Source organism: Capricornis sumatraensis, chromosome 1 (genome assembly GCF_032405125.1).
Source record: "Capricornis sumatraensis isolate serow.1 chromosome 1, serow.2, whole genome shotgun sequence".
NCBI classification, from domain to species: Eukaryota; Metazoa; Chordata; class Mammalia; order Artiodactyla; family Bovidae; genus Capricornis; species Capricornis sumatraensis.
Genome location: NC_091069.1, coordinates 223,255,212 through 223,282,917, shown reverse-complemented (window position 1 = coordinate 223,282,917; position 27,706 = coordinate 223,255,212). Strand labels below are relative to the sequence as shown.

The 27,706-nt window shown below is 43.7% G+C and overlaps 1 protein-coding gene across 2 annotated transcripts in view; it reads right to left on the bottom strand.

Annotated features, from left to right (window-relative positions):
• Positions 1 to 1,904: 1,904 nt before the first annotated feature.
• CLRN1 (clarin 1) overlaps positions 1,905 to 27,706 on the bottom strand; it is a 44,803-nt gene continuing 19,001 nt past the window's right edge. The window contains exons 2-5 of one of the 2 annotated variants that reach the window (XM_068984956.1): positions 19,390 to 19,569; positions 14,653 to 14,683; positions 13,596 to 13,606; positions 1,905 to 2,170 (exon numbers count right to left, since the gene is read on the bottom strand). In XM_068984956.1, coding sequence (XP_068841057.1) covers positions 1,905 to 2,170; positions 13,596 to 13,606; positions 14,653 to 14,683; positions 19,390 to 19,569 — 488 coding nt within the window. The remainder of the gene's footprint in view (positions 2,171 to 13,595; positions 13,607 to 14,652; positions 14,684 to 19,389; positions 19,570 to 27,706) is intronic. The other variant, XM_068984958.1, reaches the window with a different exon arrangement.

The following is a 27,706-nucleotide window of genomic DNA, read 5'->3' as shown; positions in this document are numbered from 1 at the left end:
TTTCCCACAGCGTAATAAGCACAGATGCTGACGGTGTGTCTGGACACCGGGAAAGGAGCGCCCTGCTGCGCTCCTGTTTGCTTTCCCGGAGCCAGCAGGGGGCTCCGCGTCCCCATGAGAATGTGAGACCGAGGCTGCCACCTAGGGCGGGAGGTCAGACAGAGTGATGATTGTCATCCCTGGGCTGTGATCCTCCCAGAGGGACCCTCAGAGATCGACCCGGCCACATCCTCCTGGGAAAGCTTTACTCGCAGGCCACATGGCACAGAGGTTTCTTCTGAGAGAAGAGAGGGAGCCAGCTTAAGTGCTGATATCTCGTTGTATTTTGGGGTCCGACCCACTTTGCAGGGACCAGCAGCCCTGCCTCTGCTCCTCAGGGAGTGATCGTTCTCATCAGGGAAGATCATCCATTTGCCTGTTAGGCTGTCACTGGATTTTCAGCTGCTGCTCTGAGTTTTCTCTGTTTACGGAACAGAGAACAACCAGGGAAGTGTTTTCTAAAGAACAAGGCTTGGTGTTAGAAGTGTTTCAAAACTGAGGACAGAGCAAGGAGTCAGACGGGACTGTGGGCCCTCTCGGGCTCTCAGGCCAGTTGCCCTGGTCTGTGGAGTTCCTTGTGCTATCCTGCCCACTCCTAGAGGAGCTTCTCTGAAGGAGCAGACGGGGCTACAAAATCCCTCCGTATTTAAGTGCTTCATGAAGACTTCCAGAACTGGGTGCCCCCAGCCCATTACTGAAATAAGCAGCCTCTCTCTCACTAGATGGACTCATGGTCTTCTAGAAATTCTCCAGGTTATCGTTCCTGAATGAAGGTAGAGAGACTAACATCTGGAAACGAAGTGAATGTTCTGATGTTAGCCTGCGGGCTTCAGATCACCATCAGAGCAAGTATATAGTCAGGTACACAGTCAGTCATTTGTCTCTTGTCAATTGTTCCCCCTAAAAAAGGATTTTTTAAAACGAGCCCTTTCAGAACCTCTTGTGTGGGGACTGAGTGCTGAGCAGCTGTGGCAAAGGGCGTGGTGGTCTGCTCTCTGTCATTGCCTGCTCCTTCCTGAGTTCTTTCTCCAGGGCAGCCGTTGGAAGACAGACGGACGGTCAGTTCGAGGTTCAGTTGTGGCCAGAAACTTCATGGGTAACTGAGGAAAAAAGTCAACTTGGGTCATGCTTTGTGACAGATCACACCTCAAGATGACAGTGATACCGTCATAATTCCACAACGTAATACGATTTTCATAAGTGAGACTTAGTGCTTGAAGACACTACAAAGTTTGAAGCAACAGCTCCAATGAGTCGTTTTGAAAACGAATTTACTGGGAACAATCACTTTTCATGATTCCTCAGTGGTCCCAGCAATTCTGTCTGTTGAAAGTACTGCATTTCTTCTTTTTCCCTTTTAGAGGTTTATACATTTTGACTAACAGGCATGGAAATAAGACAGTGCTTTGAATGACTTTTTAAAAAGTGCCTGATATACTTAGCATTGCTCAATTAATGCAGTATCATTTTAGGAAAGCTATTCCAGTTCTGTCTTCTGGTATCTGTGGCAACAAATGTGTGGATATTATCAGAAATAGTATTTGTTTGTTTTAAAATGTATTCCTCAGACCTCTTGATTTCTTCCTGACAGAGCAGACATTTTGCACTCTGGTTTGTTCATTCTAGTCTACTGTCTCAACTAGCCAGGTGAAGAAATTTCCCACCAGGTTCAACAACCTTCTGAAGGCTTTCTTCTGCTCCCCTTCATTTCTGGCCTATGTCCTTAGCACCCAGTTTGTATATAATATCACACAGGGTTTGGTGCTTTAATCTGTGCATCTAAAAGACTGAGCAAAATTAACCACAGCCAAGTGACCAGAGCTAGTTTCCTGTCTCACTGTGAGAACGACAGACGTGTTTGCCTTTCAGTACATTAGGTCTGCAGCTACATTAGCTGTTTCTGTGTCTTTAGATTTCGAAAAAGGGAACTGAAATCCAGCAAGTCGTATTAGAAGCGCATTCAGAAAATGAACAAAAAAGCAAATGAAAACCACCCAGAAGGAGGTGGTATATTTTTCACTTTGCGTTTTGTAGACGTAAGTCCCTTCCTTATAATTTGCAATTTTTTCTGAGAGGTGGTGGATTTTCACTTCAGAGGCAAACAATATCATGACAAGACAGCCACAGGAGCCTGCAAGAGAAAGAACAAACAACGTGCTGGGACAAATATTTCCTGATTGTAAAGGACAAGGAAGAGGGTTTACGTGCAAACTAAGGAAAACCTTTCCCACCATTTCATTTGCATTCTTCTACAAAAATACTTCAGATTTGTAATCATGAGCCTGATACTGTAACGACGGGTGGTAGTATCTGGGTTATGGCTCTGAGTGAGAAGACTTGTTGCAGGATAGAATCGAGCCAATCTTACAAAGACTAGAGATGTTCCACTTTGCATGAAGAGAGGCTGAATTGCTGGGCACCTTAAAGGCACAGTGGTGGAATCAGGCTACACAGCAACCACTGCTGTGGTGTGACTTCAAGAGAACACATTTCTCTGTACTTCCCAGGCCGTGTACGAGAAATGGTTGTCATCTAGTCCCCTTGTGAAAGGGCTAAAAGCTTTCTCCTCCCCTCCTCTGGCTCCCACCTGGCCACAGCTGCCCAGAGGTGTCCCTGCGCAAAGGCAGCCATGTCTAACATGTTGAGGTGGAGAGTATCTATTCTCCTTGTTTGTGACAGAACTCAGGATTTTTACCTAGGTACATGGCTGCCTTGAACAAAGACTACATTGGTTGAGGGAGGTTGGTATGTGGGGCTAGAAGTTTCCTTGAATTGTGCAGCATTAGGGGCCTGCACTTTCTTTCCCTGTTGTCCTTCCTGTAGCTGAAATACGGGCGCAATGACTGGAGCACCATTTTGGGCAGTGTGACCTTAGAAATGGAAGCCATGTGTTATGGAAAAATAGGAAAGGAGGAATCTTGGATATCAGATACCAGGAGTCACCAGACCAGCCCTGGACTTCAACTTCTAGGTTTTTACATGAGAGAATAATAAGTATTTATTTTGTTTAATCCATTATTATTATTTTCCTCTCATTTATTACTCATTGGTAGCCTAATCTACTTTTAAATGGTGTGACTATGGCCTGGAGTTCTCTACACGACAGGGGCACAACATATTAAGTGGTGCCTGAAGACTCAGGCCCTCTCCCCTGAGGATGGAGGAAGGGAGCCCCCCAGAGGGGAGGGTGGCACAGGGGAGCAGAAGCATGTGGCAATGGGGGAGCCGAGTCAGGGACACTATGGAAAGCCAGGGCTCTGAGGGCTCCCACAGCTACAGATGCATCCCAGGTCATAAAAGGAGACTTGCTGAAATGGTTTTCTGACTTTGATTAAAACAATTTGGTTTCATGCTCTGAATCTCCCTTTTGTTATATGAAAGTAGGCCATTTTAAATTTTATTTATTTGGTCACTCTGTGCTGCATGTGGGATCTCAGTTCCCTAATCAGGGACCAAACCTGCACCCCCCTGCAGTGGAAGTTCAGAGTCTTAACCACTGGACCACCAGAGAAGTCCAGAGTCAGTTTTAACCTCCCAGTCCCCACTTCCTTGCCTATAAAATATGGATAAGAAAGATGATTCAAGACTAACACTTGATATTAGAATTGTCACAGAGAATTGCTTACTAATTGGTCACTATTCCTCTGGTGTTTATGTATTCTTTTTGCCTGGCAAGTCTTAACCATCATCCCTTACTGCACTCTACCACACACCAAAAAAACCCCTAACTCCATCAGTTAGGCTACTCTGCCTTGTTCCTCCACACACTCTCCCATTAGATTTGTGACTCCTTGAAGAGGAGGAAGTGCTTTTCCCTTCAATGACAGTTAATTCAGATGTCCTGGGAGCAGCAACATAGTGGCTTAAGTTCCCATTCATTAATTCACTCAATCCTTTATTCAGTGAGACTTATTGATGGGCCAAGCATGGTAATAGTGGTGGAGCTTTCAACATGAAAGAAAAGGCATATGGTGGTTTCTGTACTAACAGAGAGTATAACTGGGCAGAGAACTCAGATTAAAAAGTTATAAATCTATCTCAGTGAGCGTCATAGTAAGGGAGGTGTGGGTGGCTATACCTGAGAGGGTGGGCAGCATCCTAGAAGGTTCTTTGGAAGTAGCTGTTGGAAAAGTTAGCAAAGGGAGGCTGGACTGTGTGGGGAGAACATTCCAGACATGAGGTGCTAACATGCAAATGTTGCTCCATTCCTTTTCCAAAGGCTGGGTTTGGATTGGTAGAGTGGGGGTCGGGGCAGGAGTGAACAGGAAAAGTGAAATTCCATTTCTTCTATTAGAATTTCACTGAGGACTGGCCCCACCAGCTTGCTCCTCGTCATTATACACCCCCAAATAATCAAATGATATAATTTTCTAGAAACTTCACTTCCCACCAGCCTCGGGGAATATTCCTTTGTAAAAATTGTCAGCCTATTTTTGTATTCTGAGCTTAAAACCAGAGCTTTCCCCTGGCAAAACCGTATTATTCCTTTATTGTTCAAGCTAACAAAGAGGCTGCGATGCTGTTTTCTCTTTATCTTTTATTTGAAAATTGTGGAGAAAATGCCATTGCTTTTACCATGAGAACCTTCTTTGTGTGAGGAGATGGTGAATTTCAGACCGAAGTGAAACACTGTATATTCTTGGTGCTTGAAAGAAAAATTCAAGTTCGGTTTCCTTTTTCAAGTTGTTAAATATTTTAAAGGTACTACTTTGTTAAGGAGACTGCATCATAGTGAGACCACATTTCAAATTAAGTCAAGGTTGCTGGGGTATCTTAAAACCAATAGCCCTTTGCTGGAGCTAATATTTCAAGCCTGCAAGCTCCCAAAACACAATGTAGTCATTAAGAGGATGGTCTATGATTTCGCTCTGGATTTAGGAGTTATCCGTGAAGTAGACTTGGTCATTTCAAAGTCAGAGCATAGAAACCCAGCCTGAGTCTCTGCCAAGCCGTGAGTGATGCTAAGACACGTGGAAGGAAACAACTCAGTGTGAACTTGGGGCATTTTTGCTTCTCTTTCCCCAGCTCTAAAAGAAATATGGGGCCACTGATACCTATTTATGGCTTATGGGACAAAAGATACCCAAAAAGTGTTTCTCTTTTTGACATGGCTGCTGGGGACATGGAGAGAGGGGTGTAAGGGACAAGAATAGGTGTGAGTAATGATAAGAATAGGGTTCAACATGTTTCCAGTTTGGCCCTTAGACTCCAATGAGGGGGTTCCTGCTATGGGCGCCATATTTAAAGGGTCCTGCTCTCTCTGTCCTGTTGATACCTCTCCCCCATAAGGTGAGGAATCCTTGATTCAATGGAATGGGTCCGTCTAGAGTCCTTGACTGCGTTCTAGACTATACTCTTGCTGTTGTTCAGTCACTAAGTCGTATCCGACTCTTTGCGACCCTATGGACTGCAGCATGCCAGGCTTTCCTGTCCTTCACTGTCTCGCAGAGTTTGCTCAAACTCATGTCCATTGAGTTGACGATGCCATCCAACCATCTCATCCTCTGTCAGCCCCTTTTCTTCCTGCCTCCAATCTTTCCCAGCATCAGGGTCTTTTCTAGTAAGCTGGCTCTTTGCATTAGGTGGCCCAAGTATTGGAGCTTCAGCATCAGTCCTTCCAATGAATATTCAAGGCTAATTTCCTTTAGCACTGATTGGTTTGATCTCCCTGCAGTCCAAGGGACTCTCAAGAATCGTCTCCAACACCACAGTTCAAAAGCATCAATTTTTCAGTGCTCAGCCTTCTTTATAGTCCAACTCTCACATCCATACATGACTGCTAGAAAAAGCATAGCTTTTATATGGATCTTTGTTGGCAAAGTGATATCTCTGCTTTTTAATATGCTGTCTAGGTTGGTCATAGCATTCCTTCCAAGGAGCAAGCATCTCTTAATTTCGTGGCTGCAGTCACCATCTGCAGTGATTTTGGAGCCCCAGAAAATAAAGTCTGTCATTTTCCATTGTTTCCCCATCTATTTGCCTTGAAGACTGTACTCTTGGGACTCAGGAATTTTCTCTGCACACAGCCCTGAGCACTCTTCCTGAGCTGGCATGAGTGTCTTTCCAGGGTCCATCTCCCCAGGGGTGGATTTTGTGGCAGGTGCTGTACAGCCCCGAGGCCTGAGAGTGGCCAAGAGAAAAACAGCTGTTTGGCAGGCATGGTCAGAGGTTTGAAATGTGGTAGACTGTTCATACGTGCTTGCTTGAGGCCCTTTACAGTGTGGATGGAACCAGGCATGGGAAGAGAAGCGAAGAGACAGGGGATGGTACTCCTCCCATCGCCACATTCAGGTGCAGAATTTCCAGAGCTCGAGAATTCTAAATTTGGGACTTCCCTGGTGATCCAGTGGCTAAGACTCTACACTCCCCATGCAGGGAGCCTGGGTTCAGTCCCTGGTCAGGGAACTAGATCCCACATGCTGCAACTAAGACCTGGCACAGCCAAATAAATAAATTAAAACATTTTTTTAATTATAAGAGAATATTATTTTTTTAAGTATTCTAATTTGAATCTTGCTTCCAGGACCTTATTTGTCAAGGGAGAAGGATAGAATATGTTTCATTGAATAGTTTAGCTTATAACTTTGAACTGTTTAGACATGTGGTATGTGGACTTTCATTCATGCTCTTGCCCACAGCCTCTCAGAGGTTAGGATCATGCCTGCACGCTTCCTTCTTTTTTTGCCCAGTTACTTGTGTGTCCCCCAAGAACCCAAACTCAGCTGGGGCCATTTCAGTCCCCACCCTGCAGGTCTGTCTATCTGACCAACACTGCTACAGCTCACAAGAAAGATTAGAGTATAACAGATGTAGGAAAACCCGATAAGCCTTGCTCAAGCTAGGATTTAGACTATATAACCAGGCACATGACTGAGGTTTTTCTGCCAGTGTCTTAGTCAAAAATGAGCCATTTTCCTTTCACGTGTTTGATTTCCCCACCATCTAGCTGGTACCATAGTGGTTTTTTTTCCCCTTCTCCTTTTAATGACTTTGATCACTCAGTTAATTTCTGACTGAATAGGATAGCCAAGTTATAAGGCCATCAAACCATGAATTATCAGTCAATTAACAAACATGTGTCATGTACTAGGCACTGCGCACTCAGGGCTCCCCTCTGGCAGCTGTCTGGGGCTGCAGGATTGGACATCTCTCTCTCCTCCAGTCCTTACAATATAGGGAATGAAGGTCACAGCTAAAAAGAACACTGCTTCTTCATCCCTTGGTGAGCCCTGAGGTTGACTATGCTCTCACGGGTGGGAACATCCTGCCAGGATCCATGGAGTCTGGTGAAAATTTTCCCTCAAAAGTGAAAAAATAAAACAAAACCCCAACTCTGAAGCATTCTATTATCATTAAGATTGCATTTGGGAAATAGTAAATTAGAATTTCAATTCATTTAAAACAATGGCCAAGATTTCCAAAAAGCTAACACGTCATCTTTAAACTCTTTAAGAGGTAATTGGGGTCAGGATTTGCCACCCTAAATTATCCCACTTCAACATATTGATTATTTTGAATTTAAGTTACATAAGAAACAGCTAGTATAAGAAGGACACTCTGACTCTCCTCTGTCTCCCTGAAATCAAGAAATAAATTGCCCACTTGAAGGGTACCCTCTCTGCACCTGGAGGGTGGAAGACATCCTTATCACCAGAGATAGAGAATTCAGGGCCAAGATGGCTGTCTAAACAAAACTTGTAAGTTCTTCACCAATTTACTACCCCAAGCCCCAGCCACTTTGTCTTGTTAATTTTTCACAAATTATTGTTTCTTTGTCTGAAAGATGTAAAAGCTGCCTGCTTGCATCAGTTCTTCGAGTCTCATATTTTATGAGCTCCAGTACGAAATTAAATTTGGTCTTCTCTTGTTAATCTGCCTTTATCAATTTAATTATGAGACCAAGCAAAGAACCTGGAAGGGAAGTGAGAAAAGTTTTCCGTCCGTGCAATGGCAACTCTTAGAGGCATTCTATTTCCTCTTGAAAATTTCCTTCTTTAAGGAGACTTAAGAGATGATACACAGTGGTAGGAAAACCACAGCTTTTCAGGTGTAGGTGCTAATTTTCTGTGAAATTATGTAATTTCACTAGAAAATCATTTTTGGTGAGATCTCTGGCCATGATTTCTTCCCCAAAAGGAAACTGCTTCAGTTCCAGACTACTTTAGAGACCAGTGGCTACCATCTAGACTAGTAAAGCAAGCTAATCCCTAAGAATAGATTGAGGTTATCATGAGAGCCATTTGGTCATGTGTTTCTAAATAGCAGGTGTGGATGAAGTTATAATACCAGCTGCCGTTGTTCCATTGCTCAGTCTTGTCCGACTCTTTGCGACCCCATGGACTGAAGCCCACTAGGCTTCTCTGTCCTTCACTATCTCCCAAAGTTTGCTCAAACTCACATCCATTGAGTCGGTGATGCCAAGCAACCATATCATCCTCTGTCACCCCTTTCTCCTCCTGCCTTCAATCTTTCCCAGCAGCGGGGTCTTTTCCAATGGCTCTTCACAATAGGTGGCCAAAGTACTGGGGCTTCAGCCTCAGCATCAGTCCTTCCAATGAATATTCAGAGTTGATTTCCTTTAGGATTGACTGGTTTGATCTCCTTGCAGTCCAAGAGACTCTCAAGAGTCTTCCCCAGCTCCAGAGTGCACAAGCGTCAGTTCTTCAGCGCTCATAATACCAGTGAGGCTCAGCTTTCCCCCTTCTTCTGTAATGTGTGTCTTCTGTCATAGAGAGTTGCAGGGCCCATATCTAACTTCAGTTTTATAGGTGTCACGTGAGTGAGAATGATTCGTGCAAAGAAGAAATGGTCTTAAAACACCATGTTTGTCTAATTTAAATCGATTTTCAGAAAAGTAGATGGTCATTTGTTACTAGAAGATGTTTAGAGCTGCTTCTGTTTTATCCATTTATTCAACAAAAACTTACTGGATGCTTACTGAACTGTTCTAGGTACTGGGGATACAGCACTGAAAAAGCAGATGAGGAACTTCCCTGGTGGCCCAGTGGTTAAGACTCTGCATTTCCAATGCAGGGGACATGGGTTTGGTCCTTGGTCACAGAACGAAGATCCCACATGCCACGTGGCATGGCCAAAAATAAATGAGATACTGTCTTCTATATCATAGTATCCCGACTCCCGCAAAAGCAGATGAAAATTCCTATCTTGATGGGATACGTACCTTAATGGTGGTGAGAATGGAGAGAGAGGCAATAACAAAATAAGTAAGTCCATTCTATAGTTTATCAGGGTGTGATGTGTACTAAGGAGAATACAATAAAGCAAGGAAGAGAGATGGCCAGGGGAGGTCTCAGAGATGAGATGACGGGAAGTTAGAAGACAGGTATTTGAGGGGAGGAGCATTGCAAACAGAAGGAACAGTGAGTGCAAAGGAACCAAGTGGTTTTAGAAGAGAACCAGGCAGAGAGGAGTAAGACATGAGGCATGTGTGCAGTTTTTGTGGTGGGCAGAGCAAGTGCTACTTTGAAAGTCGTAGAAAGGACTTAGGTTTTGACTCTAAATGAAAGAGAGGGTAGGACTTCCCTGGTGGTCCAGTGGTTAAGAATCTGCCTTCCAATGCAGTGGACGTGGGTTCGAGCCCTAGTCGGGGAACTAAGATCTCACATGCCGTGGGACAACTAAGTCCCTGTGTCACAAAAAACCTCTGTACTGCAATGAAGAGCCTGTATTGCAATGAAGAGCCTGTACTGCAATGAAGATCCAGTGCAGCCAAAATACACCCGTGGTGGATTCATGTCAATGTATGGCAAAACCAATACAGTATTGTAAAGTAAAATAAAGTAAAAACAAACATTAAAAAAAAAATGCTAAGACCAAAAAAAAAAAAAAAAACTTAAATGAAACAGAGGGAAGACGTAAGTGACCATTCTGAACAGACAGGAGTCTTTTTGCAATTGTGTTAGGACAAGACTGAGGGTCTCCTTGCAGGAGATCACACACAGCCAGGCCCTGGGCTCAGTGATCTAAACAGTCCTTCTACTGAATCCTTACCATGAATGACTAGAGTGCATCCCCTCACTATGACTCTGGCCCTTCAGATGGTACCCTGCACATCTAAACAAAACTCCTTGCCCATTGCCTTGACAAGCTGGCTAACATTACTTCTCTCCCTCCTGTGAACTCCTTCCAAAGTATATGCCGAGAAACTAGTGGAGTATTTTTGTTGCTGACTTTTCTTACAACCAATCCTATCCTCCTCAGGCTCTGTAGCTTTGATGCCTGGACATCCTTGATTTCTTTCTCAGACCCTGAACAACAGCTCCTCCATAAGGATTAATGTGGAAATAAGTTGCAGTTGGTTTTTCAACTAACAGTTGCAGAAAAATATGCCCTAGACTTATTACAGGGCTTCCCATGTGGCGCTAGTGGTAAAGAATCTGCCTGCCAATGCAGGAGTTGAAGGAGATTTGAGCTCAATCTCTGAGTCGGGAAGATCCCCCAGAGTGGGAAATGGCAACCCACTCCAGTATTCTTGCCTGGAAAATTCCATGAGCAGAGGAGCCTGACAGGCTACAGTCCACAGTGTCACAAAGAGTCAGACACAACTGAACGACTTAGCTGGCACACACACGCACACACAAACACACATACACACATATGCACACAGACTTGTTAGAGAGGCCAGGATATTATTAATCCTGAAACTGATCTATCCACCTTCCTATTTCTGTACTGTTCTTTATTTTCCTGTCTTCGTATTTTATATATGACTGTGCTTATTAATGTTCCATGCGATGGTTACAATTATCCTAATTAATTACTCCCATATTAGGAGCATCCCCTTTTTGAAGAAAAGTGGTATTTTCATTGTTTACCTTGGTTGGTGTAACTCAAACATGATGCTGCATATAAAAAGATAGAATAAGTACAATTTGCAAGAAGTCCACACTTTGGTGGTTTTCATCACCTCTAAAAGGCATGAATCAATGCACTTAATAGCATCCTCAGAGAATATTCACTGAACTGCCTAGGATATTCTACCATGGGTCCTTGGCAAGTCTTCCATGTAAACTGCTTTCTTACATGCACATGGGAGTTAGACTCTGTGTCATCAATTGGGAAATTTCTTGAATGGAAGGTAGAAAAGGCATACACTTATATAGTCAGTTCTCCTGTGTGAAACTACAGGTCTGGTTGCTTCCATGCTCCACTCCTTCTGTTTGGGTTCCCTCTATTTCTCTATCTATCTCCTTTATTTGAGCACATTTATCTCTCTCCTACTATATTGTGAACATTGAAGGAAGGGTTTCCACCTTGTTTTCCCCATTCTGCCTTCCCTGGCCACACTCACCTCCCTCCCATTGACTCTTGTAGGTGGCCTCCTCTTCACAAAGCTCACTGGTGACCTGTACTGGTTGTTTTTTTCTTTAACTTTTAATTAAAGTATAGTTGATTTACAATGTTGTGTTAGTTCCTGTCTGTGCTTAGTCACTCAGTTGTGTCCGAATCTTTGTGACCCATGGACTGTAGCCCTCCAGGCTCCTTTGTCCATGGGGATTCTCCAGGCAAGAATACCGGAGTGGGTTGCCGTGTTCTCATCCACGGAATCTTCCCAACCCAAGGGTCAAACCCAGGTCTCCCACACTGCAGGCTGATTCTTTACTGTCTGAGCCATTGCTAGTTCCTAGTGTACAGCAAAGTAATTCAGTTACATATATATATTCGTATGTAGTCTTTTTCATATTCTTCTCCATTATGATTTATTACAGGACTTTGACTATAGTTCCCTGTACTATACAGTAGGACCTTGCTGTTTATCTATTTTATATATGGTTTTATATGTATATAGTTTTATACTTATTAAATGTAGTTAATTTATTTTATATATAGTTAGTATCTGTTAATCACAACTCCTAATTAATCCCTCTCCCCCTACCTTCCCCCTTTGGTAACTATGAGGTCGTTTTCTCTTGTTGACCTGTACTCTTGAAACTTTCCCATCTTGTAGCCTCCAGGATACCACATCTCCTGATTTTCCTTCTTCATCTCCAGAGAGGCCTGGTCAGTGTCTTTTCCTGGGTCCTCCTTCTTCTCAACCCCAGAACTAACTGATGGGATTGACCCTAGGCCAATTTTTCTGTATCTACATTCTCTTTCTAGATGATCTCATCCATTTTCATTGCTTTGAATAATATGTATATCCTGACAACTCCTAAATTTATGTTTTTTGTCTAGACCTCTTCTCTGAGTTCCAGACTCATATATCTGACTGTCTACTTGACATGTCCTCTTGAACATCTCATAGGATCTCAAACTTGACGGGCCCTAAATAGAATTCTTGATTTCTAATACTAAGCTCCTCTCCCCACCACTTTTTTGCCCTGAACTCTAAGACTGTTCCACCCCTAACTTATTCATCTTGGTTAATGCCACCACTGTCTACTAATTGCTTAAGCTGCCTGCAAAGCATTTTGGATCTACTTTCAAAATGTTTTTAGAATCCATTCATCTCTCTCCATCTCCAATGCAGTAGCCTACTCTTTCACCAGCTATTTCTTAAAAGGTAAATCAGCTATCAGACAGCTTCTTAAGGCCTTTCAAAAAAGTTTCTCTGTGCAATTAAAATCAATTCTAAAAGACTTACAGTGGCTTTTGAGGTCTGACATTAACTGATGTTAGCTGATCTCTCTAATTTCTTTGTATTTTTTGGCCATTTTCCCCTCACTGCCTACCCTCTGGCCACATGGGCCTTCTTTCAGTGCCTACAGCATGCTGGCCTCTTTCCCTAGCATCTCCTCATATGTGTTTTCTCCTCTCATTGGGAAATTCTCTGAGAGTTCTCAGCTTTGTATCTTTAGAACTCAGCTACCTGGATAAGCCTTCACCAACCACTGTATTAAGACTTGATCTCCCCTCCCCTTCATTCTCCATCATGGCAGTCTGTTTATCACCTTTATTGTGATTATTGTGACCTTTAATTCCCTGTGTACACTTCTGTTGAACCACTAGATGGTTGGCTCCACGAGGGCAGGACAGTATGCCTGCAAATTGTGGTAACACCAGCACCCACGCATAATGGCTGGTTCATGGCAGCACCCAGTCAGGGTTTGTTGAATAAATGAAATACATGCACCTGTATCAGTGGTTCTGGTCACACATTAGAATCACCTGTTCAGTTCAGTTCAGTCATTCAGTCATGTCCAACTCTTTGTGACCAACTCTTGTGTCCAACTCTTGGACTGCAGTACGCCAGACTTTCCTGTCCACTCAAACTCATGTCCATCGAGTCAGTAATGCCATCCAACCATCTCATCTTCTGTCATCCCCTTCTACTCCTGCCCTCAATCTTTCCCAGCATCAGGGTCTTTTCCAGTGAATCAGTTCTTTGCATCAGGTGGCCAAAGTATTGGCATTTCAGCTTCAGCATCACAGTATTCAGGACTGATTTCTTCTCTGATTGACTGGTTTGATCTCCTTGCAGTCCAGGGGACTCTCAAGAGTCTTCGCCAACACCACAGTTGAAAAGCATCAATTCTTCAGTGCTCAGCTTTCTTGATAGTCCAATTCTCACATCCATACATGACTACTGGAAAGACCATAGCTTTGACTAGATGGACCTTTATTGTAAAGTAATGTCTCTGCTTTGCTGCTGCTAAGTTGCTTCAGTCGGGTCCGACTCTGTGCGACCCCATAGACGGCAGCCCACCAGGCTCCCCCGTCCCTAGGATTCTCAAGGCAAGGACACTGGAGTGGGTTGCCATTTCCTTCTCTGCATTAGAAACCTTTAAAAAGATCAGTGCCTAGCCTCCACCCCCAGAGATTCCAATTTAATTAGTGTGGTGTTGGATCCAGCATCTGTATATTTAGAACTTTTTTTTTTTTTGGCTGCTCTGAGTCTTTACTGTGGCATGCAGACTTTCTCTAGTCATGGTGAAAGGGCTTCTCATTGCCATGCGTGGGCTTCTCTTGTTGCAGAGCATGCGTGCACAGATTCTGTAGTTGCAGGATATGGGCTTCTCTTGTTGGCCCTGAGGCATGTGGGTTCTTAGTCGCCAACCAGTGATTGAACCTGCATCCTCGTTACTGGAAGGTGGAGTCCTAACCACTGGACCACCAGGGAAGTCCCAGTATGTTTAGAACTTTCTTCTGGTGATTCTAATACACTGTCCAGGAAGAGAATCACTGTCCAAAATGCACTGTGCATGAGTGTTAAATTGCTTCAGTCATGTCCGACCCTTTGTGACCCTATGGACTGTAGTGTGCCAGGTGCCTCTGTCCATGAGAGCCTCCAGGCAAGAATACTGGAGTGGGTTGCCATGCCCTCCTCCAGGGAATCTTCCCAACCCAGGATCTGACCTGTGTCTCTTCCATCTCCTGCATTGGCAGGTTGGTTCTTTACCACTGACCCTTTCTGGGAAGCCCCAAAATGCACTGTGGGAGACCATTAGGAAATCTAGTGTTATATCTCAGATCTAGGTTATAACTGACAAGATGAGAAAAAGCGAATTAACTGACTTGGGTGGTTTCATGAGAGAATGATAATAGGAGACTGAGGATCATGAGCCGGGCTGGAGGCCATGAGAATTGGGAGGTACTTCTGGTCCAGGATGGCAACAGGATGCTGGACTGTACAGACCAGCAAGCTGTGGTGACTGCACCGTTGCTGGCCTCACCCAGAGCTTGGCTCCCTTTCCTCCTTTCCCCAGAGGGTCTGGCACGCAGCTCATCAGGACACACCAGGAGATGCTCACAGCATTGTTACTCCAGGCAGCGTGCAAGGTCCCAGACAGACAAACAGGAAGAGCTCTTTTCCCTCCCCTTCTCTTGTCTTCACACCTCAGGATGCCAAGTCTGGGGCTCCCACCCAGCAGGGAGGTGGACAGCTGAAGAAATAGCCCTGGCATGACATAGCACGGGGAAGGAGAAGGGGGGGTCCTGAGGAAGCCAGGGTGAGCAAGAGAAGAAAAAAAGGGAAGGAGTTTTTCTCTGCTGGCTGTGAGGGAGGCCACCTGGGCAGAGAAACAGGGGAGGCCACTCAGAAGGGAGCTGCCCCGGGGGAGGAGTCTCTAGTGACGTGTGACCCCCACCGCCCCACCCCCACCCCTGCACCCTAGGGCACTAAGGGACTCCTCCCCCAGCACAAGCTCCAACCTCTGAGTGTATGCTCCATTGGCTTACATTCTGAGTGTCTGCGATAAGGGCTGTGAAATCCCCATCTTTCCACAAGTGGGGCTTAAACCTGGGAGTCGCTGTGACTGTTACAGCTTTAGAGAAACTTTTCCAAACCTCCAGGGGCTTCCGGGTACTGTAGGTAGACCAAACAGAATGGAGTAGTCTGTGATTCAAGAATGGCCTGTTACCTCTAGAGGTCACAAAGTGTCAGTCCATCTGACCGTCATACCTTTTGTTGTCACGGAGTTTTTTAAAAACTTGTTGAAATTTTTGGCATTTCAAAATAAGAAATTGGGGACTTCCCTGGTGGGCCAATGATTAATAAGACTCTGCGTTTCCAGTGCAGGGGGCATGGCTTTGATCCCTATTCTGGTAACTAAGATCCCACATGCCTCATGGTTGGGCCAAACTGTAAATAAATAAATACATAAATCCCCTTGAAAAATAAAAATTTAGGACTTAAAGAAAGCAGATAATCTGGCAACACAGGGCCTTTATCCTCTGCCAGAGGCCGGTCTGTAGCTGGCCCATTCCTTTCTCACCCTCTTCCTTCTCTCATCCACAAAACTTCATTGACCACCTGCTTTTGCAATAAGTTCAAGGATAAATCCGATACAGTATAAGTACAGGGCCTGTGTTCCCGCATATATTTCTGCGCTCAGGCTTTCTTTGGATTGGACTTGGCCAAAAGCCAAGATAAGAACTGGGACTTGGATTAAATTCTGCATCCTTCTGAGTCATCCTGCTTTTCAAATACCGTTAGTTCGGTCGTCCATTAGAACTGTCAAATAATTTGTCTTCCAAATGGGCTGTTCTCAGTTTTCATTCAGAAGCCGGAGTGTGAGATAGCTGTGCCACTTAATAAGCTGCTGTGTTTCGGCGTCAGACCAACTCTTCTTTCCTCTACCCTGTGATGCTGGCTCCAGACTCCCCATACTTGGGTTCTGTCTTGTTGGCTGTTCTGCCCACAGGGAGGGCAGCAGGCAGGGAAGTGAGGTCTGGCTGGTCTTGTCATGGGGCTAGCGCTGTTCCAGGCAGCAACTGGGGAGTTCCCAAGCTCTTTCCACACTCCCAGAGCTGCCCCCTGGTGTCCCGTGAGAGTGCCATCCTCTCAAGGGACAGTGCCACCTCCTCAGAGGGCTGAGACCCAGTGCCCTGGGGCCTCTCCTCCAGCCTCAAGGTTCTGGTAACCCTAAACTCTTCCTTGGATTCTCTAAGCCCTAGGGATGGCCACTGCTTTCTGACATTGCCATCTCTGAGTTACCTCTGGGTCTCCTTTTTTCAATCCTCTAACGTCTGTGTAATCAACTCCCTATGGCCATGGGTTCTCAAACCTGAGTTTTCAGCAGAGTCACCTGGTGTGCATGCTCAGTCACGTCCAACTCTTTGGAACTCCATGGACTGTGGCCCACCAGGCTCCTCTGTCCATGGCAAGAATACTGGCACAGATTGCCATCTCTACATCCAGGGGATCTTCCCGACTCAGGTATCAAACCCAGTCTTTTGTGTCTCCTGCTGTGGCGGAAAGATTCTTTACCACTGTGCCACCTGGGAAGTTGCGAGTCACCTGGAGGGCTTGCTAAAATACAGATTTCTGGGCTCCACTCCAGAGTGTCTGATTCAGGAGGTCTGGGGTGAAGGCAGAGAATTTGCTTTTCTATTAAGTTCCCAGGTGATGCAGATGGTGCTGGTCTGGGGACTCCACTTGAAGAACCACTGCGGAACATTATATTCCCTCTGATAAGTTAGTACGTATCCTGTGGTCTAGTTGGCCCTTGGCTGATGCAAGGAGTTCCACTAAAATAGCATGCCATCCAGATCTGCCAGTTCGGTTTGCTGAGTGGGGTGGGGGTGAAGTAACCCCAATACCCGCTTTTAACCTGGGCTTCCCTTGGGATTGAATCACTGTCTTTGTCTGTCTGTACCTTGTACCTGTGCTCTTGCCCCTCAGCCCTGATTGCAGAGGCCTTGGCCTCCCTTTGCACTGTTCTATCCTATCTCTCTGGAGCCTGTCCCACCACCTCTACGGGCCTCCTCTGCTAATTCTGTCCCATTCGAATCTGATTTCTCTGACCTGTGCTGTTTACATGACCAGCTTCACATCTCGTTCTGGACTTGCTTTTGCCAAGTCAGTGCATATGTACTGAAGTGTCTACTGTGTGCAGAGCCCCATGCTGGAGGCTTGTGTGAGAGTACCAAAGATGGGAAGGACTTAGACACTGCTGCCATAGGGTAATCATTGCTGCACAATTGAAACTGTGCTGTGTACGTGTGAAAAATATGGAAACTATCTTAGCAGAACCCTCACTAGAGAGAGAGCTACTTCAGTGGGGTAAATAATTGATTAGCAAGATGTAGAGGGGGTAAAGGGCTCCCCAGGTGGCTCAGTGGTAAAGAATGCCTGTGGTGCCAGGGACCTGAGTTCAATCCCTGGATTGGGAAGATTTCCCTGACAACCCCCTCTAGTGTTCTTGACTGAGAAACATACATGCACGCATGTTGAAAGGGGGTAAGACCCCAAGAAGTTGAGACAGGCTGAGACCCAGGACATTTTACTAGAGTGTTTGCACCTGGACAAATATCTCTTTGAGAAACAGGATGTGAAGAAACTCTAAGGGACTAAAAATCACTGCATGCGTGGGCAGTTGGGGCAAATTATGAACAGTAAAATACAAAAAGGCCAAAGCTCAGCTGCCACTTCTGAGTTTCAGGGAACAAAAGCAGGGTACTCCTCATGACCCCTGCACACAGCACCCCGAGGGGGTGGGAAGACCACTTAGGCCACCTCTCCAGCCTGACCCACAGATCCACCTCCCCCCACAATTCTCATCCCATTTAAGGAACCAGCTCCCTATAAACTCAGGGAGCAAGCAAGGACACCTGTTACTTCTCTTTACTCCCTCATGCTTCAGCACAAGTCGCCATAAAGCCTGCCTGGATGCCTCCTCTGGCCTCTGAGCAATTTCTATTGATTAAAAAGCCCAAGAGTCCAGGGGAGTAACAAACTGTGCTTAGGTTACCATGGATAGAGGCTGGTATACTGCTTTCTAAGATGCGTGAGCATCTGTTAACTGCATGGGTTTGTCTGATAGAGAAGGAGCTGTGCAAGTTGGTGACCAGAGTTGAATTGTGCAGGGAGAAGTGAGTGGTGTCAAGAGAGAGAAGGGGCCTGGGGGCTAGGCTGGGAGGGGGAGCTGGCAGCCAAAGGGCAAGCTGCAAAGAAAGAGTCTAATATGGATCTTCAATACAGCATTCACTAGTGTGAGCTGTATTCTGTCCTGTCTGTCTGTGAAGTCACTAATAAAATTACTCGCTTCCTGGGGACAGGACAAACACTGAGTCTCTGCGAGTTTGGAGTGGAGTGAAATCAGAGACCTCCCATAGAAGAGCGGTGCGTATAAGCTAGACTCTTTTGATTTTCTCATCTGTATCTTTCTCTTCCTTGTAAATATATTGGAAACACCCTGTGGCATGAACTGGGTTTTATATTGTTTCCCATCAGCCTTAGTTATTGAGTAGGATGTTTATTGATGAACTAATTTCTGGGTTTAGAGTTTTACTTGTTCAGATACACCTACTTAGGCTACACAAAGTCCCTATAGGCCTGAACATGGCAACTCATGTGTGGGGGTACACTGGCTCTACTCTTTTCTGATGGCTTGTATTTATTTTTCTGATTATGAATAGATACATGCACATTACTGAACATTTGGAAATATTAAAAAGTATGAGAAAAATGAAAAACACTCATAATTTTACTGCTCAGAGATTACCACCAACAGAATAGACTCTCTCTCTCTCTCTCTCTCTCTCTCTATATATATATATATATATATATATATATGGGGGTGGGGCTATATATATGGAGAGTATATATATAATATATGTATACATTCTCTATATTTATATAGGAAATCAAATTAATTTTATCTTTATAAAATCTTATATACTGCTTTTTCTACTTTTTTATATGAGCATTTGTTCTTTCGATTACATCTTCTTCAAAACAATTCAATGCCAGCTAGTTGGATAGACTACCGTAAGGAATTTGTCGCCTCCCCTCTTGTTGGATAATTATACTTTTCTCCACCTTTTGCTCTCATAAATACTGCCACAGTGAACATCCACATATATGTACTGTCATTTTACATTTGGGTAGGTATATCTTTTGTACACTTACAAGCCCATTTGTCTTCAGAGGTAGAATTTTGTACTTACCTGAAATGAAGCTCAAAAGATACAACCCCAGTGGACCATGCAGAGTTTCAAAGGGCTTGCCAAAAGCATTGTACATGAAGAAGGCTGTCCCCACCAGGGTTAAAATGATGAGGATCGTGGAGAAGAGAATGACATTGACGTGAATACTGACTGGGATAGCTTTGAGCAAATCTGGGAAAACTGAAGACAAAACAAAGATTGGGAGAAATGTCATCAGAGGTCATCTGCAAGTGTAATTTAAAAGATTAAATCCCTCTTTTTTTCACTTCAGCAGTCACTAAAATCCTTCAAATTAATACATTCTCACTTACTCATTTACAAGGAATTTACAAAAAGGTTTAAACATGGTATTATTTTATAGAACTCACCAGTAAAAACTAGCAGTGGGGAAAATTTGAGGGATTTTTTTTGCCCTTGGTCATATGTAATTACTTAAATAAACAAGTGCTAGTCTTATAACCAAAAGCTATACATTTTGATGACCAAACTTTTAAAGACATTTCTCAGTAGGCTTTTTTTTTTTTTTTTTTCAATCTATCTTAACTTGTAATGACATTTTCAGAACTGGGAGAATTCAACCATCAGGAGATTTTTATACTTCCTTTGCTACAAAAAAAAAAAAAAAAATCTAGTCCACACCAGGATTAAAGAATGGGGTATTTTCAGTCGACTTCAATATTTTGATGTAGCACAAACTGTGGGAAAATAATTTCTGGTGATACAAGAAATATTTTCCATTTAGAAAACATGCCAAATCTATTTCTAGACTTTGTGTTCAGGGCAAGTTTTTCTTGTTTGCAGAGGAAATGAAATACTTTATAAATGTAGCATTTCTCTTATCTGGTAAGGCATCAACTTACTTAGCATCAGCAAACCAGGCAAAACCAATCTGGATAAGTTTAGTTAGTCCACAAACTTGATTTATTGAACACCTACTGTGTGCCAAACATTGTTCTAGGTGCTGGAAATAGAGCCATAAAATAAGACAAGGTCCCTGTTGTCTTGTGGAGTTTATAACCTAATGGAAGTTGATAGATAAATAAATGAATGTGACAGTTTATTGCCAAAGGAGGCCCCCATCAATTCCTTGCCTCTTTTTACATATATGTTACTTCCCCTATAAGAGGTAGAATTTATTCCTCAGTCCCCTTGAACCTGGGCTGGTCTATGACTGCTCTATGACCATTTGAATATGGCAGAGCTTCCCAGGTGGCACTAATGGTAAAGAACCCGCCTGCCAATGTGGGAGACATAAGAGACATGGGTTCAGTCTCTGGATCAGGAAGATTTCCTGCAGAAGGAAATAGCAACCCACTCCAGTATTCTCTCCTGGAGAATTCCATGGACAGAAGAGCCTGGTGGGCTATGATCCATGGGGTCACAAACAGACACAACTAAAGCAACTTAGCACACACCCAGAAGTACATCATGCCACTTTCAGGCCTGGTCTATAACAGGACCAGCCATTTCCACTTCTTCTTTTTTTTTTTGGAGGCTTGAGCTGCTGTGCAGGAAGTCCATTTCTCTGCTGGGAAAAGAGGCCACACAGAGGAGCACCAGGGCACCAGACACAGGAGGAAAGAATCTTACACATCCAGCCCAGAAAAGCTTCCAGGTGGCTCCAACCTCAGCTGCTGTTCAACTGCAGCGGGGAGAGACCCAATCAAGAACTGTCCCAGCTGAACTGGTACGTTTTTGTTTCAAGCCCGTGAGCTTTGAGCAGCTATTATGCACTGGGAACAAGACACTTTCAGATAGTGATAATGCTTTGGAGAAATAAAAGAGGGTGATGGGATTTTGAGTGATAGATGAGTGGATGGGGGTGGTCAGGAAAGTGACATCAGAACTGACACCTGAATATTGAGAGGGAGGTGGCTATATAGAGATCTGGGGAAGAGCATTCCAGGGGAAAGGAACACAGCTGAAGCGGAAGGGAGCCAGTGCAGGTTCCTGGTGAATGAGGTTGAGGCAGAAGTGGGGTTGCTAGACTTGGATCATATTGTTACACCTGCTAGATCCTGGTCTGTTGACCATGGTAAGGGGGGTGGGAGGCAGTCTGCCCTTTGGCTAAATTCAGCTGGAAGCCACTGGAAGGTTTTAAGTAGGAGAATGACATAATCTACTCCAAGATGTAAAACGATAGCTCTGGGGCTTCCCTGGTGGTCCACTGCAATACAGGGGACACCAGTTCAATCCCTGGCATGGGGAGACCCACATGCTGCAGAGCAATTAAGCCCGTGTGCCACAACGACTGAGTCTGAGCTCTAGAGCCTGGGAGCCGCAAGTAATGAAGCCCGTGCGCCTAGACCCCATGCTCTGCAACATGAGAAGCCACTGCAGTGAGAAGCCCAAGCAGTGCAACCAGAGAATAGCCCCTGCTTGTTGCAATTAGAGAAAATCCCACCTGCAGCAAGCAAGACCCAGCACAGCCAAAACTAAAAAAACAAACATTTTTAAAAAAGATTGCTCTGCCTTGCAGAGTCATGAGTCTAAGGGGGAGAGGGATGGAGGGAGGGTACATGTGGAAGCTGGGATCCTGAGGATGGATTTGGGGGATGGGTGTTTCCAGTAATAAGAGATGGAGGCCTGGCCCAAGGCATAGTGGCAGAGGCTGTGAGAGGGTGTCAGATTTGTATTGTATTTTGGAGACGGAAGATAAAACTTGTTGAAAGAAAGAAATTGAGGATAACTCCTAGAGTAACTGAATAAATGGTGATGCTATTGAGTGGGATAGACAAGTAGAAGGAGCAGGTTTGGCCATGGGGGTGGGCGGTGATGCAAGAGTTCTATTTTAAATATTTGAAGTTTGAGTTGCATTTAAGCTATCCTAAGTAGAGATGACAAATAGGTTGTATGTACCTGGAGGTCTAGGAAGCAGGCAGAGATATTGAAGGGGGTGAAACTAGGGTGAGGAAAGCAAGGTGTCTAGAGCAAAAAGGTAAGCTTAAGGAGATAGTGACACTCTGGGGCCAACCCTGTACTTGCACGAGCCCAGCGTAGATGTCTCATTAACTTCTATGACCAAGGTGTCTCAATGGCCTCACCCTAGTCCTGGCCCTGGTCATTAAACCCAGGGGAATGGCTATCACTTGTGGAGAAGCTACAGCTAGAGGAAAGATGGGCGCAAGAGAGGAAGAGAGCTTATGAATTAGGAGCAGATTCACAGATTGAACAGCAGGGAAGCCAAGGGAAGAAAATGTCTCAAGGAGGAAGTGGTCAGCTGTGCAAATACATGTCCTGTGGCCACAGCGCTGTACTCCTGATCATGTGTCTGAAAGCGACCAGGAGAAGGAGGTGCATTGTTTCAGAACAAACTCTTCACCACTTGCAAGATATAACTCACAACGTATGGACATACATGAAACATGCTTAGTGCTATCAGAGAGGGAGCATCCTCTTCACAAGTACAGACAAGGTCATTCTTTTAAGTATAAAAATCTACCTTTTATTAATGGGTTTCCTTGGTTGTTCAGATGGTAAAGAATCTGCCTGCAATGCAGGAGACCTGGGTTCGATCCCTGGGTTGGAAAGACCCCCTGAAGAAGGAAATAGCAACCCACTCTAGTATTCTTACCTTGAAAATTTCATGGACAGAGAAGCCTGGATGGCTACAGTCCATAGGGTCACAGTCAGACATGACTGAATGACTTAACACTACTACTCCCTTTTATATAAAATGGAGCAAATTCTGAAATGCCATAATGTAAAACCCCAAGAATTGACTGACCCGTAAACATTGCTTTACCATGAAATTTAAGTAATTGCTCTGTAACTGAAAAGCAGACACACAAAAAGGAGAGAGTACTTACACTTAAAGATGCTCATGTTCATTTGTCACTCAGACAAAAAAAGTTCATGTTTTTAAATATCATTTTGGAAATTCAGTCACTGTGAACCAACCCCTCAGTGTATCAATAGAAATAAATGTATCTGGGGAGCGTAGGTGAAGGATACCCAAAATGATAGTACTCTCTGCACTGTCGTTGCAACTTCCTATGAGTCCAAAATTGTGCCCTCCCGGTGCTCTCTCTGAGTCCTCACTCAGGAGTCCTGGGCAGGTCATTTGAACTGAGGTTTACTTACACAATATTTCCTTTACAATCTCATAATAAGAGGGAAAAAAAAGTGAGTGTTAGTAGCTTAGTTATGTCTGACTCTTTGCAACCCCATGGATTATAAGCCCACCAGGCTCCTCTATTCACAGGATTTCCTAGGCAAGAACGCTGGAGTGGGTAGCCATTCCCCTCTCCAGAGTATTTTCCTGATCAAGGGATCAAACCTGGGTCTTCTGTATCACAGGCAGATTCTTCACCATCTCAGCCACCCGGGAAGCCCCATAATAAGAGAAATGCACATTAAGTCTGTGAGATACCATTTTCCACAAATCATATTTACAAAGATGAAAACATATAGTGATAGCCTATGTTAGTTAAGGCATAGGGAAATGGAGACCTTTCTGTACTTTTCTTAGGAGTATAAATTGATACAGCTTCCTTTGGGGCTTTACATGACTATAAAGCATTAAAATGCATGTATCCTTCACCCAGCACTTTACTGCCAGGAGTTTATCCTATGGATGCTTTGCGCATGAATTCAATAGAATATCATAAGGATATTCATCGCACCATTTTTTAAATTTATTAATTTTTTAATTGAAGGATATTTGCTTTACAGAAGTTTGTTGTTTTCTTTCAAACATCGACATGAATCCGCCATAGGTGTACATATCATGGCAGCATTTTTTTGTAAAAACACAAGGTGGAAAATTATTTACATGTCTATCGATATGGCATCCATATAATGAAATGTAAGTCAATGATTTCAAACAATGAAGTGAATCTTTAAGAACAGGTACGGACTTATCATTAAAATGTGATGTTTAATTTAAAAAACATACCTAAAGAGAAAGTGCCTGATTCTGTCATTTGGGGAAAAGCCAAAGGAGGATGTATATAGAAACAAGTAATAATTTAAGTATTTCACATATCTGATTTAATTCTCTCAACGATGCCACGGTATAGGTACCATGATTAGTTTTTTTTCCTCTGGCAAGTAGTTTCCTCTCTTTCCCAGAGGAAACATCTGGGACTCAGATGTAATGTGCCCAAGGCTTTCATTTAGTGAGTTGCAGAGACTTGAACTATGACCACTCTTATTCACCAGGCTAGAGCCTTGGGGACAGGCATGCTTGTCTCAGTTCAGTTCAGTTCAGTTCAGTTCAGTCACTCAGTCGTGTCCAACTCTTTGCGACCCCATGAATCACAGCACGCCAGTCCTCCCTGTTCATCACCATCTCCCAGAGTCCACTCAGACTCACATCCATCGAGTCCGTGATGCCATCCAGCCATCTCATCCTCTATCGTCCCCTTCTCCTCCTGCCCCCAATCCCTCCCAGCATCAGAGTCTTTTCCAATGAGTCAACTCTTCGCATGAGGTAGCCAAAGTACTGGAGTTTCAGCTTTAGCATCATTCCTCCCAAAGAAATCCCAGGGTTGATCTTCAGAATGGACTGGTTGGATCTTCTTGCAGTCCAAGGGACTCTCAAGAGTCTTCTTCAACACCACAGTTCAAAAGCATCAATTCTTTGGCTCTCAGCCTTCTTCACGGTCCAACTCTCACATCCATATATGACCACAGGAAAAACAATAGCCTTGACTAGACGGAGGTCTAGGCAGAGACTATTTCTAAAAGATTACACGTGAAGCTGGTAACATTGCTTCTGGGGAAGGAAACTGAGAGATTTTTCATTATTACCTTTTAAACACCTAACTCTTATTTACTTATGTATTTGTGGCTGGGATGGGTCTTTGTTGCTGGGTGGGCTTTTCTCTGGTTGCAGAGAGAGGGGGCTACTCTCTAGTTGCGGTGCGTGGGCTTCCCATTGCAGTGGCTTCTCTTGTCGGGGCGCATGGGCGGTAGGGTACGCAAGCTTCAGTAGCTGTGGCACATGAGCTCAGTAGTTGTGGTTCCCAGGCTCTGAGCACAAGCTCAGTAGTGTGTCACACCAGCCTAGTTGCTCCGTGGCATGTGGGATCTTCCCAGTTCAAGGATCAGACCCACGTCTCCTGAATTGGCAGGTGGATTCTTTACCACTGAACCACCTGCGAAGTCCCCACTATAGTCCTTTCAGTTCAGTTTGGAAAAAAAATTTACCACTCTGCATGCATTATCTATTCAATAAATACATGAATATTAAAAACAACACAAAAGGATAAATGAAGACAAAAAGTTCCCATGACTGTTCTAGATTAAAAGAGACTTCAGGAGATATACTAACCAAATGCAATGTGTGGGGATTGTTTGCAATTTGAACAAAACTTTATAAAAGATATTTTTAAAATAACGAAAATTGACAGTGGACTGAGTTTTAGATATTACAGAACTGTTATTGATGTTGTTGGTTATGTCAAAGGTGTTGTGATTGTGTTTTGAAAAGTTCTTATTAATTAGAAATTGGATGGATGGATAGATAGATAAAAATAAAATAAGAAAATGCCTCTGCTTTGTTTGGAAGACGGAGGCACACGGGGTGTTGAAATGCTGAGCCTGGGTTGTCAGTGATTGTATTGGTCCATGCTGCCCTGTGTTCTGAGGGTACAGAGTGAACCAGTTGGTCTGCGATAACTTGCCCCCCCGAAAATTCCAACTTCTGAGACATCTCAATCAATCTGACCTGCTATTCTTATATTTGGTCAGCTGTTACTTTGGTTTTGACTAGCAGTTATCAAAAACCTTGGTTGCTTCTATCTCCGCACCTGTAGAATAGGTAGCAACCTCTTCATGTCTGGCGGGGCAAGTAGGTGAAACCTGTTTGAAAATGGAGGGTTGTTACCAAATCGAAACAAAGGCAGAAGAAATTGTACTGATTCGCCTCCTGGAAAGAAAAGCCAGAAGCTAAAGTCAATATCACGTGGAGCATATTAATTCTCACGAAGTCTCTTAAAATTCCTACAGTTGTGAGAAAGTTACCCAGGAGGGCACTAATCCCTGCTTATTATGCTTAGATCTTATCAAGTTTCTTTGTTTGATAAAAATTCCCTGAGGTCTATAATGACCAATCAGAACTCTGATAACAACCCTCCATTTTCCAACCAACACTAATCTGACTTTTCCTTTGCTGAAGATGAGAGCAGACCATTCAAATAAAAATTGGAAGTTGTCACTTTAATGATATTGGATATTTTGTGTCTAGGAGGTAAATTTGTTCCTCTTTCCATTCTTTGAGGTGTAGGATTACAACACAGAAGAAGGATTTGAACATGTTGATCTCCGGAGGGGCTGTCATTAATCCAGCAAGTCACTTCTGGCCTCGAGAAATTACTTGATTAGCTGTTGACAAGTGAAAGGGAGTTATTTATGAAAACGGGCAGCCGATGCCATGTTAATAGCACAGGCTTGGTCTGTGGGTTCAGCATTACTCTCCCTCTTTTTCATTCCCTTATCACTGATTTCCTCCATCTGTCTATGACTCTGTGTGTCTAGGTCTCCTCATCCTTCAACCACCCAAACCCCTAATTACCCTTCCTTTTTTCACCAGACTTCTTCAAAGAGAAATATGTGAGTAATAAAAATAACAGTCAAATAATTATATGGCATGTGAGCCACATGCTTTAGGTATATTGCATAAATCAGCACACTTAATACAACAATATAAAGAAAGTACTATTATATGCTCAGTGTGTTGATTTTAAAAAAGAAGGCATAAAGAAGTAAGTTGTATAAAGTCACACAGTGGCCTCACTGCCTTCACTTTTACTTTGCCCTCTATTGTCAAGATTAAAGTAAAATTAATACAGTAAAAAGTTCTCTCTTTTTAATGTAATTTTGTGCATTTTGACAAATGCTTGCAATCATGTAACCACCACCACAATCAATTTATCTTATTAGAACTATTCCACATTTCCCCAGACTTCCTGTTTCCCCTTTGTAGTCAACCCATCCTCCATACAAAGCTCCTGAATGTGTGACTTTATAAGAAACTGCCAAGTGTTTTCCACAGCAGCTGTACCATTTCACTTCCCTACCTACCATGTATAAGAGTCCCAGTTGTTCTCCTTTCTTGCTGACACTTGGCAGGTTTTTAAAATTGTAGTCATTAAATAGAAGTGTAGTTTATCTTGTAGCTTTAATTAGCATTTGCCAAATGACTGATGATGTTGAGCATCCTTTTGTGAGTTTATTTGCCTTCTATATATCTTTTTTGTTGTTGTTGAAGTGTCTGTCCATATCTTTTGTGTGTGCATTTTTTACTGAATTGTTTATTACTATTATTATTGAGTTTCAAGAATTCGTTATGCGTGCTGGATACAAGGCGTTT